The sequence below is a fragment of the Amphibalanus amphitrite genome, unplaced genomic scaffold (genome assembly GCF_019059575.1).
Source record: "Amphibalanus amphitrite isolate SeventyFive unplaced genomic scaffold, NRLGWU_Aamphi_draft 000974F_arrow, whole genome shotgun sequence".
Classification (NCBI taxonomy): domain Eukaryota; kingdom Metazoa; phylum Arthropoda; class Thecostraca; order Balanomorpha; family Balanidae; genus Amphibalanus; species Amphibalanus amphitrite.
The window spans coordinates 110,526-136,055 of NW_024882468.1; the positions used below are offsets into that span (position 1 = coordinate 110,526).

A 25,530-nucleotide genomic window follows, 5' to 3' on the forward strand; every position below is an offset into this window, starting at 1 on the left:
GGCCAGCACATTCGTGGCGTCGGCCAACATCTTAGCGCCGCTGCAAGGCGCTGGCACAGCGGACTCACTTCCGGTGTTCACAGTCATTATAGCAGGCCTGCGCCTTGTTCGTGTCGGCTCCTCTGCGGACAGTGTGTCCGTGTGCCGTCACGGGCTTCAGAGAGCCACCGCGAAACTATGTAGACGGCTGGCATCTGGTCGGGCGGTTCACCACTGTGCGAAGAGAGCATCTGAAAATGACCAAGAGGTAATTAATGAAAGTCTGGGACACACTAAAAATCACTAAGAAATAACCCACATCTGACATTTCAAATGGTATGCCTGGTAATTCAGGTTTCAAGCCTACAATGCAACCAACGACACTGGACAATGAGACCAAACATCTTCTGCCCATGATAACTGATCAAACATGCGACAGCACGAGTGTAATTCACATGCCGTACAACCACAACGAACATAAAAATGTATATTACCTACAGCTTTCCCGCTCCCTACATCACGGATGAAGTGTGCACTATACTCACCCTGTTCTCAAAGACGGACTGATTTCCCTGCAACGACAACAGTTGAACCGACCGCTTGCTAGAGCCAGTTCAAAAGCAATATCCTAAGGCAGCAGCTCAAAGGAGGGATCAACACTTGACCAACGCGGCAGCTAGACTGGCCGCTGCGCTCAGAGGACGCGTCTGCCTGCACGCGGCCCATCTGATTGCTTTTCCAGGCTTTCTGGGCCACCGGATATGGTGCCCGAAGCGCCTTCTCAGATCGGTTGGGATAACAACGTAAATCACAAGCCTGTCTAAACATGGGGTTCGATTGGGCTATCCGTACCGCGTCCCAACTGATTAAGCATGCGGTCTGGAAATCCCGAGTCGCCCCTACCGCCGGCCATCGAGGTCCGGTATCGATTGGGAAAACCCAAGCCTACCCAATCCGGTAGGGACAAGTCGGGACATCCGGAGCCTATCCCGACCGTCCCCAACGCATCCCGGACGAATTGCTGGCTGGGATAGTATGTTACTATATAATATATATGCATAATAAATGATTCCCAAAGGTAAGTAAGTCTGTAAATGAGGGTCAATCATTTTATTCAAACATCAGTTAATGTCAATATTCTCAATCGAACTTTTGTTGCTAAAAACATCCACTTTTAACTGGTCTGAAATGACGTATTTATCTGCTTTGTTTTCAGCATCACGAATATTATGCATTCCACTCTCCACCGGTCGTCAACTATTCTTCACACAAGGATGCGCATTTAGGACGAAACTGGCTGGCCTTTCTCGGATAAGCCTGGAAACAACGTGGTGTGTCAGGCAGAGATGGTGCCTACGCAATAAAAGTGGTCAAGGCGAAGGCCGATGAGTGAGCCATGGCGTATTTCTCTGTCTTGACAAAGATGTGAGAGCTATTTATAGCATGACAACGGTTTTGTAGAGTGACATCTTAACCCACGAGCCGCTGGGGGGGGGGGGGGCATAAAGTTGCCCCCCCCCCTTTACGTTTCGTAAAATATCTCCGAAACCTGATGAGCTACGAACGTGAAACTTGGCATAGCTTCAAATGAATACCTAGGCAATGTTTGAGGAAAGTTTGGTGGTTGTAGCACCTAAGATGACGTCACAGTGACGTCATAAAGTTTTGTCGTTTTCCGATATGGACCGTTTCTGATGACGCTGAGCGTGAAACTCGACTGTAAATGAACTAAACAGCACCTGCTGTCATCCTAAAACATCTTACTACACTTCCATCTAGTTTCTGACCAATAATCGGCCCTTTATATTCGGTCCCATATATGTGATGTATCGTGAGGAATATGAGAGTCGCAAATCTATAATTTCACTTATGACGTCACTGTGACGTCATTTCAAATGGGATCGACACCAAATTTGGACACAACCTCGGCTAGGTATTCAGGAAGATGTGTGCAAAGTTTCGCTTCTCTATCTCTTCGCGTTGCGACGATATCGTCGCAGAAGTAAAGGGGGGGGGCAACTTTATGCCCCCCCCCCCAGCGGCCGGCGGGTGGCGCGGAGGCCCAGCGGCCGCCGGGTTAATTTGTGAGGACAGGAAAACACACAGCAGTGTAGCATTATAGTTGGTGATTTTCATCGGACTGATTCTGCCTTCGGAATTCCAGCCATTATTTACCATTTTGTATATGGTTTACGACATTTTTTGGACAGCTTTAGAAAACTTTTATGAAAAACAAAATTTTGTTAATGATCGAGGACTGTTTCGCCTTTTTTTACAATAAATACAAAAACTTCTGACAGTTCGATATTTTAATGACATCTGCTAGATTTCCTCACATATTTATTGACTTTTCGTCAATTAGCTGCAGATAAATGTTCATTAATTAAACGGACTTTATATCACGCATATGTCAAACCACGCTTGACTCATTAAATTCCCAAACTACATTTAACGCACCCCGGAACTGGAATCTATTTCCTCGTCTTTATCACACCTTTCCGCCCCGTCTATCTTGTCCATCCTCCACAGCTGAGGGACGCATGGTCATTGGTCAATGGTCACGTGTCACCAGCCTACCCCGTGCTCCCCTCGCGGGGGTTCCCGCGCGGGGGGCGGGCGGGGGGAGGGGTGCCCGGGGCCAGGAGAGCGCCATCAAAGGCTCCGGCTGGTAGCGTCAGCTGTCAGTTGTCAGAACGCGAGCAGAGCGAACGGACAGGCGGATCGGCATTGGATTGGAGACAGCGGATCACGTGACAAATCGGTGCAGCCATGACTGGCACCCAGCTGGAGCATCAGAGGGTGAGTGAAAAGTCACGTGATGTGTGAGCGCGTTTTTTTTGTGGTTTGATAGTGAATTGAAGCACTATAAATGTGCATTCATGTCAGCCACCCGTTATACGCTCAACTATTCGGAGCTAGAACAAGACATTATCGTGAAGAGAGAAAAAAAAAAAAACAAGAATGCCGTGAATGCCGTGAGGTATTGGTGTTAGAGATGTCAATCGGATACCAACTTTTTGGTATACCGATACCAAACCGATACCAACTTGGTATTTGGTATTTCAACCGTAATGTGTTTGGTATTTTGTTGGTATCATAAGCCCTAACTAATGTATAAGAGGCTAAGAAATGGGTAAAAAGTTGGTATTTCCCTCAGTTTCCCAAGTTGGTTTGGTTTCGGTATTTTCCCGTGGTTTTGGTTGGTATTTGGTTTGGTATCGGTATTCCGATTTTCCGTAATTGACATCACTAATTGGTGTGGTGCGATTTTTTGACTACATACATATACAAAAAAAGTCATGAAGAATGGACTCTTTGAAACCTTATAGTTGATCGTTGGAGCTATTTCAGTTTTGTGCAAGCTGCTGTGGAAGTGTATTTGAGTTAGTTTGGTAGAAAAAGATAGAACTAAGCTGAATCGCTTTGGGACATTTTGCCCATGCTTTGGTCAAAGCAGATAAAGAGGATTGATAAGAGAAGCCTGCACAGTGCACATAGCACCTGGTTCGATAGTTTTAAGATAAATGCTCCAACGCGTATAGAGACTTGTGTGCGCAAACATTTACATTTTTGTCACTATAAACTTGAATTGAATAATTTGGATGAGACCAGTCATAGCCCAAAAATTTAAACTATCTTCTTGCTCTCGGCTTAACTTTTTTACTTTTAATTCATTATACCTAACTACCATTATAGATTGCTCGTGTTGAACCGTAATTATGCGAGCGCTGAAAGTGATTAGACAGGCCGGACAATAGACAGATAATAGAAACAAGAAAACCGCCCGACCAGCCACCCACTAGTTGAAGGTCTAACTTTGCATAATCGTACTTGCACCGCTCATTATTCTGCTCGCTGGTTCGCCCGATAGGCGTTTTCTGGTATAAATGCTCGGCGACTACAAAATGTAGGCGTTGAAAGCGAATGAAAGTCCCTTTATTGTGTGGCTAGGAAAGGAAAGAATGGCGCTTAAAATGGCATAAAGCTTTACACGTGTTATCATTACTGCGAATGCATAATCAGAGAAAACCTGTCTGAAGAGTCGCGATGTAAATGTTCTTAGGTACCATTTTAACCCGCGCACCGACGGGGGGGCGGATATCCGCCCCGACTGAGGTTTTTCGCAAATAGCGGGAAAACCGCGGCGCGTAGTGCCGCGAAATTTGGTATGACTATTCCCTCATCAATTTTACACATGGTGTGCAAGTTTGAACCTCCTACCTTTCAAGGTCAGGTCACCAGGTCACTTTGAATGACCCAACCTCAAGTCACTTTTTTGCAACTTTGTCACCGTGCCAGAGCTACAGTAGATGTCGGAGGCCTTTGAAAGTCGCAGGATGTTATTAGGTCATTAGTAGCTACAATTTTTATATCTCGGAATTTTGATATCGGTGACCTAAGGTCAGGTCAATTTCGCGACCTCCCCATTATAAGTCAATGGGGGAAAAATCAACTCCCTGTTTTTACCACTAAAACGGGTCGGAATGGCCCCATATACCATACATGACTTCATATACGATCAACCTTCACTACCTTGAGGTCTGTTTTGCTGTTGGGCAGCTGTGAGGTCATGTGACGTCATCAAAGGTCACCAAAGGTTTTTGGCCAATAACTCCGTACAGGAACAAGATACAGCCGCGTGGATGGTCTCATTGTGTTCAGCTCGTCAAGACGCATCGAATGATATACATGATGACCTCGAGGTCACGTGACCTGAGGTCAACCTTTGACCTTGACCTTTCGAGGTCAACATATATACCATTTGATGCGGATTGACGAGAGGATCACGATGATGCCCTTAGTTTGTTCCTATCTTGACTAATTCGAAAGTTATTCGAGAAAAACTCTCTCAATATCTAGCGCCGCCATTTTGACTTTTTCGACCCCTGTGACGTCATCTTTGACCTGACCTGAAAATGACCTTTGTAAAAATTGTAGATCTTGACCGTGCGTATCCGATGCCGTTTACCGCTTGTCGCTATCTTGCTTCGTTCTCGAGATCTCAGGGGGGCGGTCATCCGCCCCCCCCCCCGTCGGTGCGAAGTTGGCGCAGACCCCTGTCGGTGCGCGGGTTAATCCAACAACGACACGAAAAAATATCAGCGTTTCTAGCTAGCTACTTAGAAACGATTTAATGCATTGTTCGAGTTCCGGAACGCATTTTTATTTTCATTGTCAGCAGCTTCAGAATGGCTTTGCTGGAAAATATGTAGGCTCACGCACCTAGAATCTGAAGGTTGAATTGTTCCATTCACACACATTATTTCCATCTTGTTGAGCATTCATTGTCACGCGCCGCCATGAAACGTACAATTTTCGGAGGCTTTTATTCATTCAAACTTCTTTTTTCCTGTAAAGGTGTCGCTCGCTAGAATTTCTCATGAGTGAAACGCGTGTTTCAGAATCTTTTCACTCGGTGCAGTTACAATGCCGCTCGCGTGAGCGTCTTTTTTCGTGAGGAATAAAAAAGTTGATCATGCATTTCTAAAAAAGTGATTGCAAACAACTACAGGCTTAACAAATGTAACCGAAGGTTTGTTGTCAATAGTTAAAACACTATTCTTTAGAATTGTGTTTTTTTTCTATTGAAAAAACAAATCTGAGTTCCCTGACAATTTGGCAAAAGCTGCCTGAGATCAGTATACATAGTAGGATTTGTAAAGCCCGTATGATGGCAGCGCATAAATGAATAAAGCACGAGTCGAGCAGTTGGAATCAATAGAAATCAACAAGTAAAATCAAGAGTACCTAATTACGGAGCGAGCGAAGCGAGCGTAGTCTTTCCTTAGATTAAAGGAAATAGTTCACTTTTTAACATGGGTTTTGAACTGGAATAGCAGTTCCGTAGCTTGGGCTGAGACGAGCATAAATCAGGAGCTTTTACAGCCCAACGATCACCCTAGGCAAAGATATTCTATTTCTCGTCCCGAAAAAGGTGTCTTGCGTTGAGGATGTGTGCCTTGCATATATTTCCATCCAGTATGAAAAGAGCATGGGTCCCGAAAATTCTTCAGAAAGTAGAGAAATTATCTACGAGAACTCTAGAGAAATTCTCGTACTGATCAATTAGGACATTCAGGGGAACATTATCAGATCGAGCAGATCGCCCAAATGCCAGTGGCTGCGATAATTTCTCTGTTTCTGAAGAATTTTCGGGACCCATGCTCTTTTCATACTGGATCGCGTGTGCCTTACAGAAACTGAAAAGTTCTTCCTATATCAAAATATAGAAAATAATCTTTTGTTGTAAAAAGGTTTTATTTTCTTTGCTGATTATTTTGAACATAAAAAATCATAAATCCGTTACAAAAAAAATAATTTCGTGAAAGTGAACTATTTCCTTTAACGGAAATTTCTGAGTATGAGCGGCCGGCCGGCCGGCCGGCCGGCCGTGCGGACGCTTTTACGAGGCTTATATCTCAGCAACCACTTGACCGATTTACATGCGGTAATTTTTATAGGGTAGCTTCATTCCTTCTACCAAGTATTGGACTATTCCCGATGCCTGTGGGTGACTCCTTATGCACGTGCCACGTGCAAAACGAAGAGGTGTCAGTTTTGTAATTGTTGCAATATCTCGGTAACTACTTGGCCGATTGCGCTGAAAGTTGGCATGTAGGTAGGCACCCACTAGGCAATGCATATCCATGTGCCAGAGTTGGGGTGCTGCTGCACGTGCGCACGTGCAGGGGTCGATTCCAGATCTCGAGAACGGCTGGACCGATTGCGCTCAAATTTGGTACACGGTTAGGGACCAGTTAGTAGGGTGACGTGCACAAGTCAGTTGGGACCCATTTTGCACGTGCGCAAGTGCAGGGTGCCGCTTCCAGATCTCGAGAACGGCTGGGCCGATTGTGCTCAAATTTGGCACATCGCTAGAGACCGGTTAGTAGGGTGCCGTGCACAAGTCAATTGGAGGTACCCCCTCGAAATTTCGCACGTGCAAGGCTCACCCTCTCGCTCGCTCCGTTACTGGCCCCAAAAGGCGTTATACTGGTATGATATTTTTGACTGGTCAGTATTTAAAGTATCGAGACTTCACGTGCACTTTTCGCTAAAGCGCTTAAAGCGATAGGACAGGCTTGAAAATCTGACTATAGCAGCACAATATCAGCTTGTGTTTGACAAATTGAACCACAAGCTTCATCAAATTATGATGTCGCAAATTGCATCAAAATCCCACTTAATAATGAACATTTTATGGTTTCAAACATTGCTAAAACGCTACATTGTTTTTGCGTTGCCTCGCCAGCGCTGCACTGATGGGTTTATTGCCATTGATTTAGTTGAAAATGTTTAATTAACTGACAAAGCATTGCGTTTGCTTAGTTAGAAACTTGTTTTGACAACTTTATTGGTAAAAATAATGCTGAAATAATGAAAGTCAGATTTATGTATTTATGTATGTTTTTATGTAACTTCTATGACTTACCTAACATTGCAACGTAAATTTTTATTGACGGCATGTTTAGGACGTCGCATTATTAGCTTTGCGTCGTCCATTAGCATTAGGTACTTTAATCATTTCAGTCCTTCTTTCCTGTGAAGACTGAAATATTTTTGTCGGTGTGCTGTCATTTCAGACATTTCATTTTCTGTCATTTCCTGACTTGATCCCAAGAATCCTACCCAGAATACTCGGGGACGATTTGGTCACCGCCCACCGGATGTAGGTCAGGGTCACTCCAAGACCCCTCTTCTCCCCCTCTCCCCTCCTCTTCCCCCTCACACCCTGTCCGTCCGTGCCCGTCCGTCCGTCCGTCCGTCCGTCCGTCCGTTCGTCCATCCGTCAAATCACTCATGCGTTCAAAGGAACCCGGCTGGGTTGCGACAAAACCACAAATCTGTCCATCTTCTTCAGTTCCGGTATCCGACATGACGTCACAGACCACGTGACCGGTCTCAGTCACGTGACTGGCCGGTTTTCCTCCCCCTCCCCCGCGACCCTCACCCTCCCCACCGTGGCCAGTTCTCCCGGGTTGGTTAGACCGGTTTAAAAGTCAATGTTGGGGTCGCCTGGAAGTGATTCGAGTGCACGTGTTCTCGGACTTCAAAGCTGATGCGACAGCTGATCGATTTAGAGATGAGAGTGGGCTGATTAAGAAGTTCAGGAAGGGATAGGGTGAAGGTGACATAACAAAACAATAACTGGATGTGTAGTAGTAAGATAAGTTGTAGATTTTGACAGGAAGGGTATCAAGTGTAGTCCTAACCTGCGATTTAAAAACATAAGTGTGCAAGAAGTTTTATGAAAGATGTAGGGAGTGTTTTGATCTTTTCATTTTTACTGGATGCTAGCAAAGTGCAAAAATATAATTACAACACTTGCAATACTCTAATATAAACGCGCAATAGTTGTCGTCTCCAATTGCAGTATTTGGAAAGATTTTAAGTTCCGATAGAGCCATCCGCACATTTTGAAGGCCACAAATTTAACGTACTCAACATTCTTTACGCTTATTTCCGCCAATATTTTTTGGGCATATTTTTGCAGTTTTTTATCCACCTTTTTAACACCATTTTACGCTTTTCTCTTCTTTCGACTACTTGCGCTTAGTCTACTCACTCTACTCGCATTCCCATTTGTTTTTTACACGCTTTTTTCAGGACTCGCAAGTACGACTCACACTTGACGATGACGTCACTCCAAAGACGGAAGAGGATCCGTGGGCTCTGCCGGAACTGGCGCAGACGGGCAAACCGTGGGCAGGTAAGACTTAGCTCGCTCAGTGGCGGATCCAGGGGGGGGGGCAAAATGGGCATTTGCCCCCCCAAACGGCATGATTTTAACATTACGCCTATGGACGATGCATGGAAAGAATCGATAAATTTTTATGGTTTGCCCCCCCCCCCCCAAACCTCTGAGCTGGATCCGCCTCTGAGCTCGCTGGATGCTACATTGCTCTTGTGGACTAATTGAACAGACTTGTCATGTCACGTTGCATGCATAGTTATTTTCGTTACTTATTTTTGTTTTATTAAGAAATAAGATATACACTTATGCGCTAAAAGTGCGTTAATTATAGGTATGCATTACCTACGATCGATTGCATCACTTCAACCAGAACGCTGGAACAAATTCATTCCTACTCTTTATAAGCCAGCTTGTTATTCCGGATGTATGTTTCTAAATATTTGATGCGTTTGTGATTTGTTTTTACTCTGCTCATGTTAATCGATAAACGTGGCTATGTAGACTACTTACGGATCTTCTTACCACACACCTTTAACCCTTACCTTTACCTTTTCCTTTTACCTGACCTTTAACCTTTGAGTGACCTTTGACCTCGCCTTCCAGCGATGACGGCGCAGGAGCGGTGGCGCCGTGTCGGGGTCAACACGTTCAAGTTTGTCAGCTTGCTGGGTCTGCTGTACCTCTTCATCTGTTCGTTGGATTTCCTGTCGCAGTCCTTCAGACTGGTCGGAGGACGAACTGCTAGTGAGTAAACCGCTGACGTCATAACGGTGACGGTGACGTCATAGCGGTCAAACCGGTGATGTTCTGTTGAGAATGATGCTTGATTAGGCTAGTTTTGGAGACGGTTAGTGGCTAGTTAACCCGGCAGTTGCTGGGGTATTTCGCCACCCACCGTTTGCTGGGGGGGGGGGGGCGTTAAACGCCCCCAGCCGATAACTCGAGAACCAATAGGCGCAGCGAAACGCACGAGGCGGCAAACGAAAGAACGCGACGAGACGCTTCAGATGAGTACTTTAAAGTTGAATTTTGAGGTCACAGGTCAGGTCAAGGTCAGGTCAAACACCTGAAATCGGGTTTTCAGTAGCATGGACTTCAGGACTTCGCAATGGGCGCCTCTCGTCATAAACTCTGTCAAAACGGTGCACAATCCATCATATGTGGCCTACAAGAGTGTCAGCTCCATATAGGGGTCAGTCAAGCATAGGTCAGGGTCAAGGTCAGGTCAACCGGGCAGGCACATATCCCCGAAAATCAAAACTGATATTCGCAGCCTGTGACATGTGTTTTATAGGTAATTTGGGGCGTAGAACACGATGGTGACATTCATTTTACCATATGTGTACGTGTTTGGCTAAAAAAGTTCAATTTAAGAAATGCATGTATCATGGTCGTGAAGTAGTCACGAGAAATTGCCAAGATTCAGTTCAAGATTTTGGAAAATGCGGAACGATAATCAACAATCGAAGATAGCCATTTGATTGTTCATGGTATTGGCAGTCTAATGGCGTTTACGGCATGTCTGTATGTCTATTCTGTGATTTTATATGATTTTTTGAACATATGCCGTTTTTGGTCGAAAACTCAGAAATCATGACGTCACTAAAACCTCGATATCTAAAAATTTTCCGACCGATTTTTTTGAAACTTTGTCACAATACACTTCAATCAATTCCCTACAGGTACCCAAAATTTGGCGCGCCTGCGGCGCGCCGTTTTTATGCTATGGCCCGGCGAAAAAAGTGGGGGCGTTTAACGCCCCCCCCCCCCCAGCAACTCGCGGGTTAATTCATTTGATTGAGAAAGGTTAATTATGTGGAGTCACTGGTTGGATACTGAGTGAATACTGAACATATGGCGAGGTGCTATCCTGTTTCCGGTGCATTTTTAAATAAGAAAAATTACGTCAAAAATTGTATTTGTTATAATCCACCGGAACTCAGGGTATGATACGTTCGGCGCTCTGATTTTGAGGCTATCCTTCGTTTTACTTTTGGTTTGAAGTTGTCCTACGTTTGAGGCTTTGATTTCAAACCTAACCATCCCGTGTTTGTGTGTCTGTCTGCGATCAACGTGCCCCGTATATTTGTTTAACGCTCTGATTTTGAGTGACTACTAAGTACCTACTACCCCCGTATTTTTGCGTATGAAATCGCATAGGTTTTTCTCAAGCGAGCTGCTGACCTACCCCGCGATGTCGGTCTCATGATGAGCTGCTATGACCGCCCCTCTGCTCGGCAGGTCAGGTGTTCTCGTCGAGCGAGCTTCTGGCCAATCCAGTGGTCGGTCTCATGATGGGCTGCTTGGTGACGGTGCTGGTACAGAGCAGCAGCACATCCACCTCCATCATCGTCTCCATGGTCGCCTCGGGACGTGAGTAGCACCTCCAATTAGCTCCTCTTGAGGGAGTAACTCCCCAAATCTCCTCTGGACGTGAGTTGCTCCTCCAAATAGCTCCTCTTTAGTCGGAGTAGCTCCCCCAATCTCCTATGGACGTAAGTATATCCGTCCTTTAGTCTCCTCGGGACATGAGTTGAGTAAGGGATGGTTTACATGCATGGTTTGGGGCGTGAGTCAGTGGCAGTTGATATGGTTGGTTTGGGACGTGAGTTGGGGACGCCGCTGATATGGTCGTCTCTAGACGTGAGTTGAGTTGTGTTTGGGATATGAGTTAGGCAATTCTCGTAGTTTGTTGAAATTTTAGCTCAGTTTATATGGTCACTTCAGGACGTGAGTAGCTCCTCCAAATCATCTCCTATAGACGTGAGTAAGTATCTCGGTCCTTTGGTCGACTCGGGACGTCAGTTAGGGGCGGTTTATATGGTGAGTTTGAGATGAGACAATTTACTTGGTGACGTCAGGATGTAGGTTATAAACGGGTTATTAGTTGTTGGCCCGGGTGAGGGCCAGGTCGGGTGATGGGTCCGTGGTGTCATTCGTAACAAGCATCGCCTAGCGGGGCACCCGGGCCCACAGACACCCATTCATTCATCTGAACTAAATTTCTAAAAATGAATAAGCGTGAGTCAGCGTGGAATCCGTTTTCCTCTTATCATGCAGCCGCTACCGTCGGATAAGTGCTAATACTATATCCCGTTTTACAGTGCTGAAGGTGCGGACGTGCGTGCCGATGATTATGGGAGCTAACATCGGTACCAGCATCACCAACACACTCGTCTCCTTGACCCAGGTCAGTGACCGCGAGGTCAGTGACCCCTGAGGTCTGACTAACTTCGAAGTAATCGGATGAGGCCGCGGGTTAGTATTGTTTCTTGTTTTAGTCTTCTTTCAAAATGTCTTACAAGGCAAGGGAAAGTAAACACTTAAAGTCGCTAACGTTTTTGGCAACAGCCTGCCTTGTTAAAAATAAATCATTCTGTCCGTTTCCAAGCTTGGGTAAACTTTTTAGAATGATGTGTTGTGAGATGTCTAAATGTCGACTTGTCGAACACCGATAGCAGAGCCCTCTGTTAACCACTAGTTTGTGTCTCCGCTACCAGGTGTCAGACCGTAACGAATTTCGCCGTGCGTTCGGCGGCGCGACCATCCACGATATGTTCAACTGGCTCAATGTTCTGCTTCTGCTGCCTCTGGAGGTGCTCACGCAGGCCCTCAACCCCACTGGTGAAGGTCAGTGACCTCTGTGGACCCCCACTTTTCCCCCTCCCCCTCTCCCGCCCCGCCCGCTCGGTCGGGTTAGCTGCGGCTGAGCGGAGAATAAGGCTGCCTGGAAGGGTAGGCTGTGCCGCCGGACGAGTATGTCATGCGGTACAGCCTACCATTCCAGTCAGTCGCTCGCTATCGAGGAAACTGAAGCCTGTCGATCGAACGGGCTAAATGGTGGAAAAGGAGGCCGGGGAATGGCGTTTTGTCTTTATCAACGACAACATCAAATATATCATGTATCCGTGAAAATGGCAGAATCAGGCGTACGTTGTGATAAGCTTCTACGTAATGCCTCCACGGTCATTCGATACCCGATACTCGATAAAGTGGTGGAAGTGGAGCAACTTTACATGAGAACTACGTGAAGATGTCCATGAAAAACGAATTTTGATCCATTATCTACTGCCGTAAGTGTATATAAACAGTAGAAGACTGTTGACTCTAAGAGCCCTCGGCCCTTGTCGTGGGGCTAACAGCAGCCACATGTACGTACTGTGTAAAAACTGTTCAACTTACTGTATCAACTCTCGGCTCACCTCAATTTATTGACTATTCTGACATACGTCGTCCACTCCAGAAGTTTTGAGACTGGCCTCGTAAAACCCATATGAACAGTGCTAGATACTTGTTGTTCTCACAAATCCTTACCACAGTTGTTATAAACGTACTTGCGTAATTTTGTTTTGCTACGTTGCAAAAGACGGCAACGGTGTCACCCTGAACATGGCAAGTCGCACGCGGCTTGTCACAGTGACCAGTGTAGAGCACAGTCAGGTTGTTCATGTGAAGACAACTTGGAGGGTCGCTGTGCAATAAAATTTTGGGATTAGCTTGGCAAAAATGCCCGAGAAACATAGCAAATTGACTCTAAAGTGACTTGAGACGAAAGCTGGATGTATTTTTACCATCATGAGATCAAGAGACAGAAGGTCCAATGAAAACACACTGACTCCTTCAGACCCAATAAAGACAGCGGCGCAGGTCCACTGGGAAGCTCAAATTAATCCCTTACTTAGAACAAAAAGGCAAAAACTTCATAACCTGGGTCCCCTACACGGCCAGATGGTCAACAAGGAATGATTCGTGAAGGGTCTGAGGGAGTTGAGAAAGATATTTCGCCGCAAGAGGTCGGAACTCTTTAACTGTGGCCAGGGGCTCCTGCACCAGGGTAGCGCACACACCCACAAGTCCACTATGGAGACGAACTATCTGACACAGATGTGCGTCAAAACCGTCCGTAACCCTTCCCACAGTCCTGATCTGGCCCCCGTGGCTTCTGGATGTTCCACAGACTGACAGGGAAGCTCAGGGGCCGTCTTTCGGAGGATGTGGAGGAGATGAGTGAGGCTGTGACAGAGGCCCTGGGAACCTTCACTTTGAAGGCCTATCAGCAGGCCTTCAGGCAGTGACAGGAGCGCTAAAGCAGGTGCATTGGACTCGGGAGGTTCCATTTCGAGAGTCATACAAGTTTCATGCTTCTCTGAAACAGACAACTGTCTCTACTGAAAAAGTCTCAAAACTTCTGGAGTGCACCACGTATGTAGTGTGCACTCGTGGTGTAATCGGGCGTTATTTGATGGTTCTGCCATGGGTACAATGACGTCATTGGGTATTTTATTATGACGTCACTGGATCGCCGCAGGCTATCTGGAGTACACCACGGACGCCATTTTGAACTCGATTGACGTCGGCGAGACCAAAGGGACCAAAATGAAGCTGCTCAAGGTCATCACAACACCGTTCACCTCGCTAATTATCAAGGTAAGACACAAACATTCATAAATATTCGACTGAGACGTGTAAAATGTTGAAGTGACGTGTGGATACTATAAGCAGTGCCAATAGCAGTGCCAATGCTTAATTGTACGCTGGTTCGAGAAAATAATGATCCAATTGATCAGCATTTAAATATTAAATCATCTGACTCGTTGCCACCACTTTTTATTCATCGGTAACCATTAACCAATCACGGATTGATGTGCTTCATTCAGTTCGTAGCACTACGGATCAGACATGCTACTCTAAATTCATCACTTTAATCTTTTCTATGGTTTCCTTTCTTCCTCCTGAAGCATCGATTAAATTCCTGGTTGATAGATTACTTTCACATGTTCCTATCCATGATCATCTTTCAATTAGAACCTGTCAACCTTATGATGTTAAACACTGATCAGACTGGGATTATCTTGAATCTTCCATCATAAACACACACCCTGTGTCATTTCAGACCGATAAGAAAGTTCTCAGCGAGTGGGCTCTCAACAACACGGAATATTTTAACGCCTCGCTGGTAAAACACTTCTGCAAGTACTCGACTGAGATTATCGACCTGGGGGACAATGAGACGGAGACCGTGCGCATTCCTCTCGAGAGATGTAAGTACAGGGATGGTGGTCTACCCACTCCCACCATATTGGTGGGAGTGGGGGATTGATTGAGGGTTATCTTAAATCGGCTTAGCATTTATTGAAGACAACCTGACAAGTTTGAGTATCGCGTCGCTGGATCGTATATTAAGTTAATTACAAATGGAATTATCTGATAGGAACCAAGTCCTCCAGTCAATTAGGAAACACAAGATAGGTAGCTGTGAAGAGAAATATGCTCAAATTAAATTGAATAACGAAACCATCAGCATGTATGACATCACCTTGCCTTGCTCGACATGCCTCCAGACTCAGCGTGATGCGTCATTATTATTACAGTGAAGCCCTGGAGTCACCCCCTCCCCCCCCCCCCCCCCGATTCATCCACAGGTCCCTCGCTGTTCAGTCAGACGGATCTGGCCGACCTATACGTCGGCCTGATCCTGCTCGCCGTCTCTCTGCTGATGCTCTGTGGATGTTTGGTGCTGATGGTGAAGATCCTGCATACTCTTCTGCAGGGTGAGTAGCGTGGTAAGCTGCTGGTGGACGCTGAAGGGAGCACGTGACAAATGTGATACGAGGCTGTTTGATTCGAGTTTGGTGGTGTGTATTGCATAGGTATGTACCTAGTTGCACTGGATGGATGAGATAATAGTATTATTTCATCCATGGTTGCACCAAGCAATAATGCTATGATGTGCTTCGGTCTAGCTTATAGTTCATCAATTTAATTGACATCCTACTTCTTAGATACACACATAATATAAATACTAGTTTTACTTTACCATAAATCCGTATATTTCGATAAAATCCTACCCATACCGGGATTCGAGCCCACGACCTCACAATCTCCCCTTCTCGTTCGCAGGTAGTATCGCCAGTGTCATTCGCACCACACTAAACGCCGACATACCCTACTTCGGCTGGCTGACGGGCTACCTGGCCATGCTGGTGGGGTGCGGTATGACCATCCTCGTGCAGTCTTCCTCGGTGTTTACCTCAGCTCTGACTCCTCTAGTTGGCTGTGGGGTGATCTCGCTGGAGAGGATGTACCCGCTAACTCTGGGATCCAATATCGGTACCACCACTACTGCTCTACTGGCGGCTCTGGCGGCATCCGGAGCCACCCTCAGACCAAGCATCCAGATCGCCCTCGTCCACCTGGTGTTTAATTTGACTGGAATCGTGGTGTTTTATACCCTGCCCGGGCTTCGTTGGCCCGTGCCGCTGGCTAGAGCGCTTGGTAACGTTACAGCGTCGTATAGATGGTTTGCGGTTGCGTATCTTCTGGGTATGTTCATGATTCTGCCCGCGCTTGTGTTTGGGTTGTCTATGGCCGGGCCGACTGCGCTGTACGCTGTTTGTGGCGTTGCCATGACGACGGCATCGTTTGTTGCCATGGTGAATGTTTTGCAGCGTCGTGCCCCGGCGTTTCTGCCTGTCCCACTGCGTAGCTGGGCGTTTCTTCCCAAACCATTGCGTAGCCTGGAGCCCTATGATAGGATGGTGACTGGGATGACGTCACGCTGCTGCTGCGCCACGGCCGTTGCCATGGAGACGGAGGCGGAGGCTGACAGCGTTGCCAGGGAGAAAAAGGCAGCGCAGGCAGAATTTGCCGGTCGTGACAATCCTGCCCTTCAAACTGATCATAGCCTGGCCTGATTTGGAGTTTTGCAAATATGAGACTGATTTTCTGTCCCAAAATGTACATGTACTTGGGTTGCCAATTCACGTTTGATGCATTGCTAAAATTCAGGGAAACTTGTGGTTACGTCAGCCTCACTGCCCCTTTTAAATGACGAGTGCCCATTTGCAAATGCCGTTCATACGATAGAGACACCAGTTCGGCCATTTAAATGGTTTGAGTTATTGTATGTAAGGTAGCTATTTATATTGTATGAGTGAGAGATTTTGTGGGTGTTTGGACCTATTTATTGTATTATTTATGTAATGACTAACATTGTCTTAAAACAAAACAACTTGCAACAATGTTTACCAGTGTGTTAAAAATGTATCGCAGTGCGGCAAGCGCTCCGTGGTTGTATATATGGCACAAAATGCGATGTAAAGCGCACATTGTCATCGTATCGTATATTGGGATCACGATCTAACGTGGCCTGCCCTTGATCTGCATATTTCTCCCAAGATGGAGATTGGAGTTGCCAGATCACTGTGGCGGCTGCCAGATAACCCGGTGTGGTTACTGCGACAGTGTAAACCAGACTTACTTGTGTGTTGTGCACTGCGCAACGTGCTAAATTCTGACCAAGCGTGCAAGAAACGGGAAAACAATGCGTGCTAAATACACGCTGATGGTGAATTTGGTATTTGCTGGCTGGTTTCGAAACATGTAGGCATACGATAAGAGAACTATTGTGTGCATTACAATTTTGCCGCACCCACACTGTGAGATATAAAACCAGTGTCTGCATTATCTCGGAGCTGAATATCTATAATGCCACGTCATTAGTTCTGACAGCCGTGAAGATCCTTTCACAACAGGTATAAATATCGGCGGGATTAATCGCACATCCGCGCCGGGCTATTGTTTTGAGTCGCCGGTAGATGGTAACCTGCAAAATGCTGTAAATAATTCGGGGAAACGTGGACACGAAAGATAAAAGAGATCGCAGCAGTGCAAGGAGTCTGAGCTTGCTTGACTGCTTGTCTTATGATATACCTGCAAGATCAGAATCGCCACTCGCGCCGCGTTTGGTGTCAATTTACACCCCTCATCGCAAGTTTTTTTTTGTGAATAGCTCAAAGGCGACACATACCACCAATTCTTAGGTACATCTTGGGATGCATTTTCTCCACAAATCATAGTAGCATTTTAGATTCTGGTCATCTAAGGTCAGAGTACACAGAGTCTACTCTTATAAATATCTTAAATATGATCTGGCAGTAGGTACTCTATTGTGAAACTTGGTAGGTAGGTAGGTAGGTAGGTACCACATAACTTGAAATTACTTGACGTAATGACATGATGTGGAAAGTGAAAATGATACCTAGGTATTGATGGAAATTTATGGACTTAAGTACGCTACAAGAAGATTGAATTGGTCAACCAATTCAAATTCAATCTACTTGTGGAGTAGGTCTATAGATTTTCATCAATAGTTACCACTTACCATTGAAGTTACTTGCTATCATGTTGATTTTATACATAAGAACCTCATTCATTTTATTTGTATGACATGTTTGAATGCAATTTTCTCAATAAGTGAAGAAAAATGTTGGTAGTGCTCAACAACACATTGGTAGTGCTCAGCTGAACATTGGTAGTGCTCGGGCACTCCCAGGCCTATACAAAACGACGCCCCTGGGTACTAGATAAAGTTAGCGGCTAATGCAAAACGTTTTCATGTATTTTAATCCAACGTGTACCTACATATTGTCTTCATTAGGTACCAGAAACCATTTCGCTGATGTGGACAATACCCATTTGCCAAGACGCCTCTGTCATCATTGCAGATCTTATGCTACGCACTAACACTGGAAAGCCGGGACGCTTTATAAGATCGGACCCAAGGAATGTTTCAAGCTGATGCTGTTCACACCGACTGAACGGCTGCTTCCAAACCACCATGGTCTTATCAGGGTCACAGGGCGCATAAAAAGTTATTTTTGGGTTTTAAAATCGGTGACCTAGCCACTATGTCTATTTGGTGACCTCTACATGTCAGCGTAACTACCGAGTGGCGGGTGTGGCGCGACGCGGCGGTGGTTTGATTGCTTTTAATGTTTTTGTTTGTTCTGTTTTTTTTTTCATTGTTCACGTTACGTACCAGTTTCTGAGAGAGGTGATTTAATTTAAGAATTTTATTCTTTTGCACCGATCTAATTTATATATTTGTTCTTGTCTGTTTTGTTCGGAATGTCAAAATAAATGTCTATGTCTATGTCTATGTCTATAGCATAAGTCAAAGAAGAGCAGCTGAGCCGCCCCTCTTGTGGGCGAACGCTCAAGCATTGAGTAGCAAGTTAATTAATATTAAATACTGAATTGAAACCTATAATAACTACAGCCGTTAGCTAACGAATTCGTGATGCACTTTGGCGCATCCCGTCTGTTAGCTCATCCTCCATTTATACTTTTTAGGTCAGCTTTAGGTGATGCTTTTTCACTCATGTCTCATTGTTAGTAAATGATCCAGAAAATACTGCAGAAGCTACATATATTTTGAATGTAGCACAGTTCATGCATGCGTTATATTTTGTGAATAGCTCACAGAGTTTATACTATACTTTCGATCGATAGCTACCCTAGCCTATACTACTGAAGCTACTGACGCATATATCCTTCGCCCCAGTGGGGGGGGGGGGCATATGTTACCACCCTGTCGCGTTTTTTGCGTTTGAATAAAAAACCGCGGCGCGTAGCGCCGTGCAGCTTGGGGTAGCTTTTGGTGCATCAATTTTGGAAAATGTGTGAAATTTTTGACCCCAGGTCATGTCAGGTCAGGTCACCAGGTCAAGTTAACTGACCAAGCCTAAAAAAAAGTTTGCAATCATGTCCAGCCTGCAGTGTTTGTCAGAAAGGTTTTAAACTTGGTAGATTGCATGCTGTTATGGGCGCCTACAAGTTGTATATCTCGGATTTTTTATATCCGTGACCTAAGGTCAGGTCAGTGGCGTGACCTTTCCATTACAAGTCAATGGTGAAAAATGAAAATGCCTCTAGATCCGTGTGTACGCATAGGAACAGTCCAAATATTTCAGAATCACAATGATTTAGTCCACTCGTGATGACCAAGGTGTCATTTTTACTGATAGCCTCTAGAAAGGTCATCCGAGGTCATTTGAGGCTACAAACAGTTTTATGCCAATAACTCGCGATTGGAAAGAGAAAGAACGCTGGGGATGGTCTCATTGTGTTTGTCTTGTTGAGACGCATCAACTGATATGCAACATGACCTTTTCCAGTCAGGTCATGACCTTGACCTGAGGTCAAATTTTTCAAGTTGACCTTTCAAGGTCAAATTATAGTTCATTCGACGCGTCTCGGCGAGGGGAACACGATTCTGGCAATAGAAATGTCGTGGCTTTTTGTAGTCGAAAGTTATTGTCGAAAAACACTTTTCGAAAAAAACAGTTATTTTTGGAGTTTCTGCCCTCTGGAGGCTAAACTGTTGACCTGAGGTCAATATTGATAATGACCTTTTCAAAAGAAGAGCTCAAAAACTATCGATTGCTGTTCCATGCGTTTTTCTAGCTACCATAGTTCCTGAGATAGTGGCATGTTTTCTGAAAAATATAATGACAATTGGCAAGTTTTGACCTTTGATGACCTCTGGTGACCCCAATATTGCTCTAAGGTGAAAAATGACCGAAATACTTTCAAACGTACGCATTGAGAGCTATCGACTGTTTTTTACCGCGTCTTTCTAGCCCTCTTAGTTTTTGAGTTAGAGGTGGGTGGTAACATATGCCCCCCCCCCCCCACTAGGGCGAAGTTGGCTGAGACCGCCACTGGGGCGCGGGATATTCTACTTTCAACAGAAGAGGTTTCGTATAGATTCCACTGAACAGTAGATATAGCTCACAAAGAATCTTCTATATGCAAGCGCAGCAAGCAAGTAACAGAAGCACTGTCTTCTAGAAGATAACTCGAAGACTTTTGTTTAATACAGAAGACAGCTAATAGAAGCTCTAGCTGCCACTGAAAAGTAGAAAGCTCACGTAGATTCTACGATACCCTACAGCATGTAATTTTTAAGGTATGGGTACAGTAGATAACCATACATATAGCAGTAGAAGGCTCACATAGATTCTACTACACTGTATGGCACTATCCTCCCGCGGTAGATTTTAGTCGTCTCGAGCAAACTCACATACATAACTACGTAGTTGTATAGGACTCACGTGGATTCTACTACACTGTATCACCATCCTCCCGCGGTAGTAGATTTTAGTCGTCTCGAGCAAACTCACAGACAAACGCCGCTGGTTCATCGGTGCAAGTGAACCTCTCCAGTTTCACCTGGTCCCTGATAACAGCCACACACGCCCTGCCTGTGCTACTGGGTCCGTCAATACCCTCCAGAGATGCCGGGGCAGTCACTGAGCCATCAGAGGTGCCCAAACTATCACCTCGGTTGGCAAATCCAGTGGCCACGGCGTCGATACTGTCGTCGTCTACGATTTCCAGTAGACACTGGAGCTGTTCTACCGTGGTGGGTGTCGGTAGAATCTGGCCGTCTCCCGTGCATTGTGTACTGAAATCTTCCCCAGTTGTGAAGGTATTCTGGTAGCAGGCACCGTCACATTCAGAATAGTACTCTGGACAGTCTTCCTGTAATAAAAACGGACGACGGGTAGTAATAAATACACATTGCACGTGAGAGTAAGTGATTACAAATGAAACAGGTGAAAACGACAGGTAAATGGAAAAATAGTGGAAAGAACATGTGTGAAAATTTGCTGCTAAAATACTCACATCTTCCTCACCGTCGTCAAAGAGGCATGAATCAAGAATGTGACCTGAAACAGGCGTAAAAGTAAAAACGCGTTCTTGCGAGCGCTCTGGTGAGGAATATGATGATGACAGTGATGAAGAGAATCAATAAAAATGGTAAAATTGACCTTATGCGCATAATGTCGGAGAAATTATTTGATTTTTTAACTTAATTTGTTACTTTTTTTAATAAATCTATTTATTTTTTATTAATGAATTATTGTTTAATTCATTTTAATTGGCCGGTCCCGTAGCTCAGTTGGTTAGAGCGTTGGACTCCGCGTGGTGAGAGCACGCGTTCCCGGTTGTGACAGTCCGGGTTCGAAGCGCGACGGGCGCTCGACATTTATGGGCCTCCTGACAGGTATGGTTGCGGTTGGTGGCAGGCCGTAGCCAGGCGAAGTCAGCGAGGGGACCGGCCGTGCGCGGCTTTGTGCGCACGTTAAACTTTGGACTCTAAATTCTGCCATAGTATCGGAATTGCGCGATCGGAGGGTAGAGGGCAGGGTCACCGCAACAAGCTTCGCTTAGCGGTGGCTCTGTCCTTGTGATTCCTTCCCATCAAAAGGTTCGGACTAAATTTATAAAAAAAAATTATTTATTAAAAATTATTTTTTATTAATTACAATTTACAAGCATGCTCAAAGAAACGTTGTACCATATAAAACTGATGAAGAGAAATAAAATTAAAAATATGAAGCCTGTTCAAGTATATTTTTGTATTTCTAAAAAAAAAAAATCATGAAAATTTCCTCAGATCGGATTCGTACTTACACCTACAATCTACATTGATGCTGAGGGAGCATTAAATAAAATGATTAAATTATTTGATCCAGGCTTGTTGACTGAAATAATGGTACAGCTATTTTGTATTTAAACATACAATAAAGGGGCTGCATTTATCTTCATTCTCTATATTCAATGCATTGAAAGTAAAGAGTAAACGTGACATTATACCTGAATTCAAAACTAAACACTTGACACAATAAAGGCAACACGCACCGTGGAATTGACACCATTAGACGCTATTCGTCTCTTGTTAAATAAATCCCATTTTTCTTGTAATTACCTTTGGCCACTGTCGTAAACATTAGCATCACTGAGATGACGGTAATTTTCCTCATGGTGACACTGTACGGGGACACTTCCTGATGACACCACCCGCCGGTGTCAATTTGGTAATACCAACTTTATCTGTAAACTAAATATGCCTTATCTTCTCTGGACGTCTATCCAAGGCTGCGTCAGAATACACACTGGACAGCGCAGCAGAAACTGGTCATTATATGCTAACCTCCAGCAGGAGATACGAGCAGTGACGTCACCAGGTGGCTGAGTGCTTCCTAAGTTTGCTAAGCATAAGTTATTTCTTTTATTGACTGGATAGTTTTTTAACGAGGTGCGACAAGCTATATGTGTGACACGCCGTACTTTCTTTCGAACCGAATTTCATGTAACACACTGTCCTATCTCCGAGCCATGTGGACCGATCGATTCTCGATGCGCTTCGCTGCTCCATATAAAAGCAGCGGCGACACGAGCGCGCACACACTCTGTCTCTCAGTCGGACACTCGTCACGGGACTCTACTGGTGGCGGTACACCGCGTGGGTCGCCGGACCATTCGGTCCGGGACATTCGTCCCGGACGTCAAGACACTCACTGAGTCTCTGTCGGACACTCGAACTTCGTCACTGGACTCGACTGTTGGTGCCGCGTGGGTCGCAGGACCATCCGATCCGGCACATTTGTCCCGGACGTTGAGACACTCAGTCTGTGTGACTGCCTGTGACTTCTGGAACACCCGCTTCGGCCGACGCGGTGCGACGCGGTTGCCGATTTGTCAGCGTGGGTGCCAGCCCGGTGCTGAAACCGACGAACTGCAACCATGTAAGTCCGGCAGGGCGTCGCCACTCATTCGGCGGCTTTAGATTTCCGGCCTATCAAATGCTTTGATCTTCTTGTATTTTTGGCGAATTAACATAAAAGTCTGAATCTGTCGATTGATCCAAATATCTCGGTAAATGTTCACCTGCTTGTAAATTTCCGCCTTCAGCATCATTTGGCACGCTGTTCATGTCGTTACCTTGGTCGTTACAATAAGTATCAATTACGTAACCCCCCTCACGTCTCGTTTCTTGTTCGAAGTTGATCTCTGTGTGTATATACTGTTGTGTGTTTTGACGATCGTACTTGCCAATCATGTCGTGCTTCCCATTGCCACCTCTCCTACCTCCTCTTGAAATTGACACGTAACTTACAATATAACCCACTGATGCAACTAGACTATGATGGTGAATGAGAGGCTCTGACGAATGAGAACAATCGAAGCGATGAGTTGACGAGGCCGGGTAGATGAGTAGAGTAGAACGGGTTTCAGAAATTGTGGTCTATAATTGGGTAGCAAGGCTAACAAATGATATATCTTGGTCAAATATCAAGGGGAGTGGGTCGATTTGAGCGTTGAGGATCTGGGGGTTGTCCTCTTATTACTTTGCTATTAACCTGCCGTCATTAGCTCATTTTAACGCTTGGATGACGTCAACTGACAATACCAGATAATTTCAGTAATCAACATCTTGTTAAAAAAAAATATCTTCAGAGCTCAGCATGCCATTTGACGGTAGTTTTCCTGTATGCATTCGCAATTATCCGGATAGTTGTTTACTTGCTAGTAGGTCTCAGTTCGCTTATTCAGCAATTGCAGCTCAAGGAGGTTCAAAATGAAACACCTTCCCAGATTTGGAGTAATGATTGAGCGTTCGATGTTTCTGTTTTGTTTTTCGTAGATGACTCGTTAACGGATTAACGTATATTGTCGAGTAATTTGGGGTTCTAAAATCTGCAACAAGTAATTCAATGGATTGTGTACAATTATAATTCACTGAGCCAAATCGAAACCAGTATACCATGGTGGCAATAAAATCGTTCAAGTAACCGGCCCTACCGATTTACTGATTTCCGCGGTTCGAGCTAAACATGTTTCGCCACATTCCCTCCTACATTGACGAGAGCCATATTTCATTTCGTACTAGCATACTTTACAATAGCGTGGTACTCAGAAACTTTGCAGTAAGTTCATTATTGATGAATTAAAAATCAAAGGCTGATTTTAACAGAACTAAAAGTAATGAAAACTTGAGTTATAGACCGTAATTACTAACAATCGTGATTACAATCCACGAAACCTCTCAACATGTTACAAACAAGTTACGACAACCTTATAAATTACTAACTATTTCACCAAGAAAACCTTGCAAATTGACAACGAACCCAGAACGCTCTATTATACGAAGTTTCGGAAGTTTAAGCAAACATGTCAAGTAATTTCCGCCATAAACTGAAAAATCCCCCCCTGGTACTACTTTTTCGTAGTTACAATCGTGTGAACGGGCAGCGATGTAAAACAATGAACAATTCTGGCTTAATTACTTATTACTATCATTTAAACTCCTACGTTTCCAACAAAGCAAATTACGCAATGCTGTCAGTCAATTACGCCCTACACACGCATTCAATGTTTTGCGGCTGAACGTTTTGCATTCTATTTCATATAATACGGCATGGTTAAGTGCGGAGTACGTTGATTTCCAACTTTACTATATTTCTCGGTAAAGGCACGTTTTCTAGATGAAACCCAGGCATGGAAAACGCATGATCAGGAACAGATATAGTGTCTAGTTTTATTACCAGTTAACTTCCCCTTAAAACGTAAAGCGACGCCCGCTTTAATTTTGTGATGAATGCTACATTTCGGTACAGTGGCTCTCAGCAGTGAAATTGATGCCAAAGGGGCATTACGTAGAAGTCAATTTATTCTATTGTCAACCTGTTCTGTTGTCATTGTTGAAGAACACTCTTATAATCGTCATTCAGTGTGACTGGTAGATTTGGTTAACTACGTCAATATCACTTTGCCTAATTCAGAAATTCCAGGCGCGCCGTTTCACCCAATTAGCCGCGGCCGCGTAGTTTAGCGGACGTCGCGTTATTATCATTCATTAATTAATGCCCTATACTTGTTGAAAAGACTTTCATACAATCGACATTCAGTGCGTCTGGTATATTTGGAAAGCTACGTCAATACTACTCCGCCAAACTCAACAGGATTCCAGGCGCGCCGGCTCGCCTATTAGCGTCAGCCATTTGGTGGGGGACGCCGCATCGTTATCATTCATGTAAATTGTAAGTGCAGCAGATAACCGAACGATTTTTTTGGGACCAAGTCAATAAGATAAACTATCATTGTCAGTTGGCTCCATTCCTCTATTCAGCGACTAATTTACGGGACAACAATTGTAGTGGTTAAGAGAGACATACGGCCTGGCGTTACACCAGCCGCCCTTACCAGGAAAATAGTCCAGTCGT

General features: G+C 44.9%; 2 protein-coding genes across 3 annotated transcripts; one reads left to right on the top strand and one right to left on the bottom strand.

The window, feature by feature from the left end:
- Positions 1-1,238: 1,238 nt before the first annotated feature.
- LOC122368771 (sodium-dependent phosphate transport protein 2B-like) lies at positions 1,239-17,022 on the top strand. 2 transcript variants are annotated; one of them, XM_043343013.1, is made up of 10 exons: positions 1,239-1,368; positions 8,587-8,689; positions 9,278-9,418; positions 10,916-11,047; positions 11,779-11,864; positions 12,175-12,304; positions 13,983-14,101; positions 14,568-14,715; positions 15,097-15,225; positions 15,575-17,022. In XM_043343013.1, the coding sequence occupies exons 3-10, from the start codon at positions 9,280-9,282 to the stop codon at positions 16,366-16,368; spliced, it is 1,677 nt and encodes a 558-aa protein (XP_043198948.1). In that variant the 5' UTR covers positions 1,239-1,368; positions 8,587-8,689; positions 9,278-9,279; the 3' UTR covers positions 16,369-17,022. The 2 variants fall into 2 exon arrangements, with proteins under 2 accessions (XP_043198948.1, XP_043198947.1); XM_043343012.1 differs by lacking the exon at positions 1,239-1,368 and adding an exon at positions 2,625-2,778.
- Positions 17,023-20,247: 3,225 nt separating this feature from the next.
- On the bottom strand, positions 20,248-22,405 carry LOC122368772. The gene is made up of 3 exons (XM_043343014.1): positions 22,233-22,405; positions 21,146-21,189; positions 20,248-21,001 (listed from the first exon to the last, which is right to left on the bottom strand). The coding sequence occupies exons 1-3, from the start codon at positions 22,285-22,287 to the stop codon at positions 20,618-20,620; spliced, it is 483 nt and encodes a 160-aa protein (XP_043198949.1). The 5' UTR covers positions 22,288-22,405; the 3' UTR covers positions 20,248-20,617.
- Positions 22,406-25,530: the final 3,125 nt, after the last annotated feature.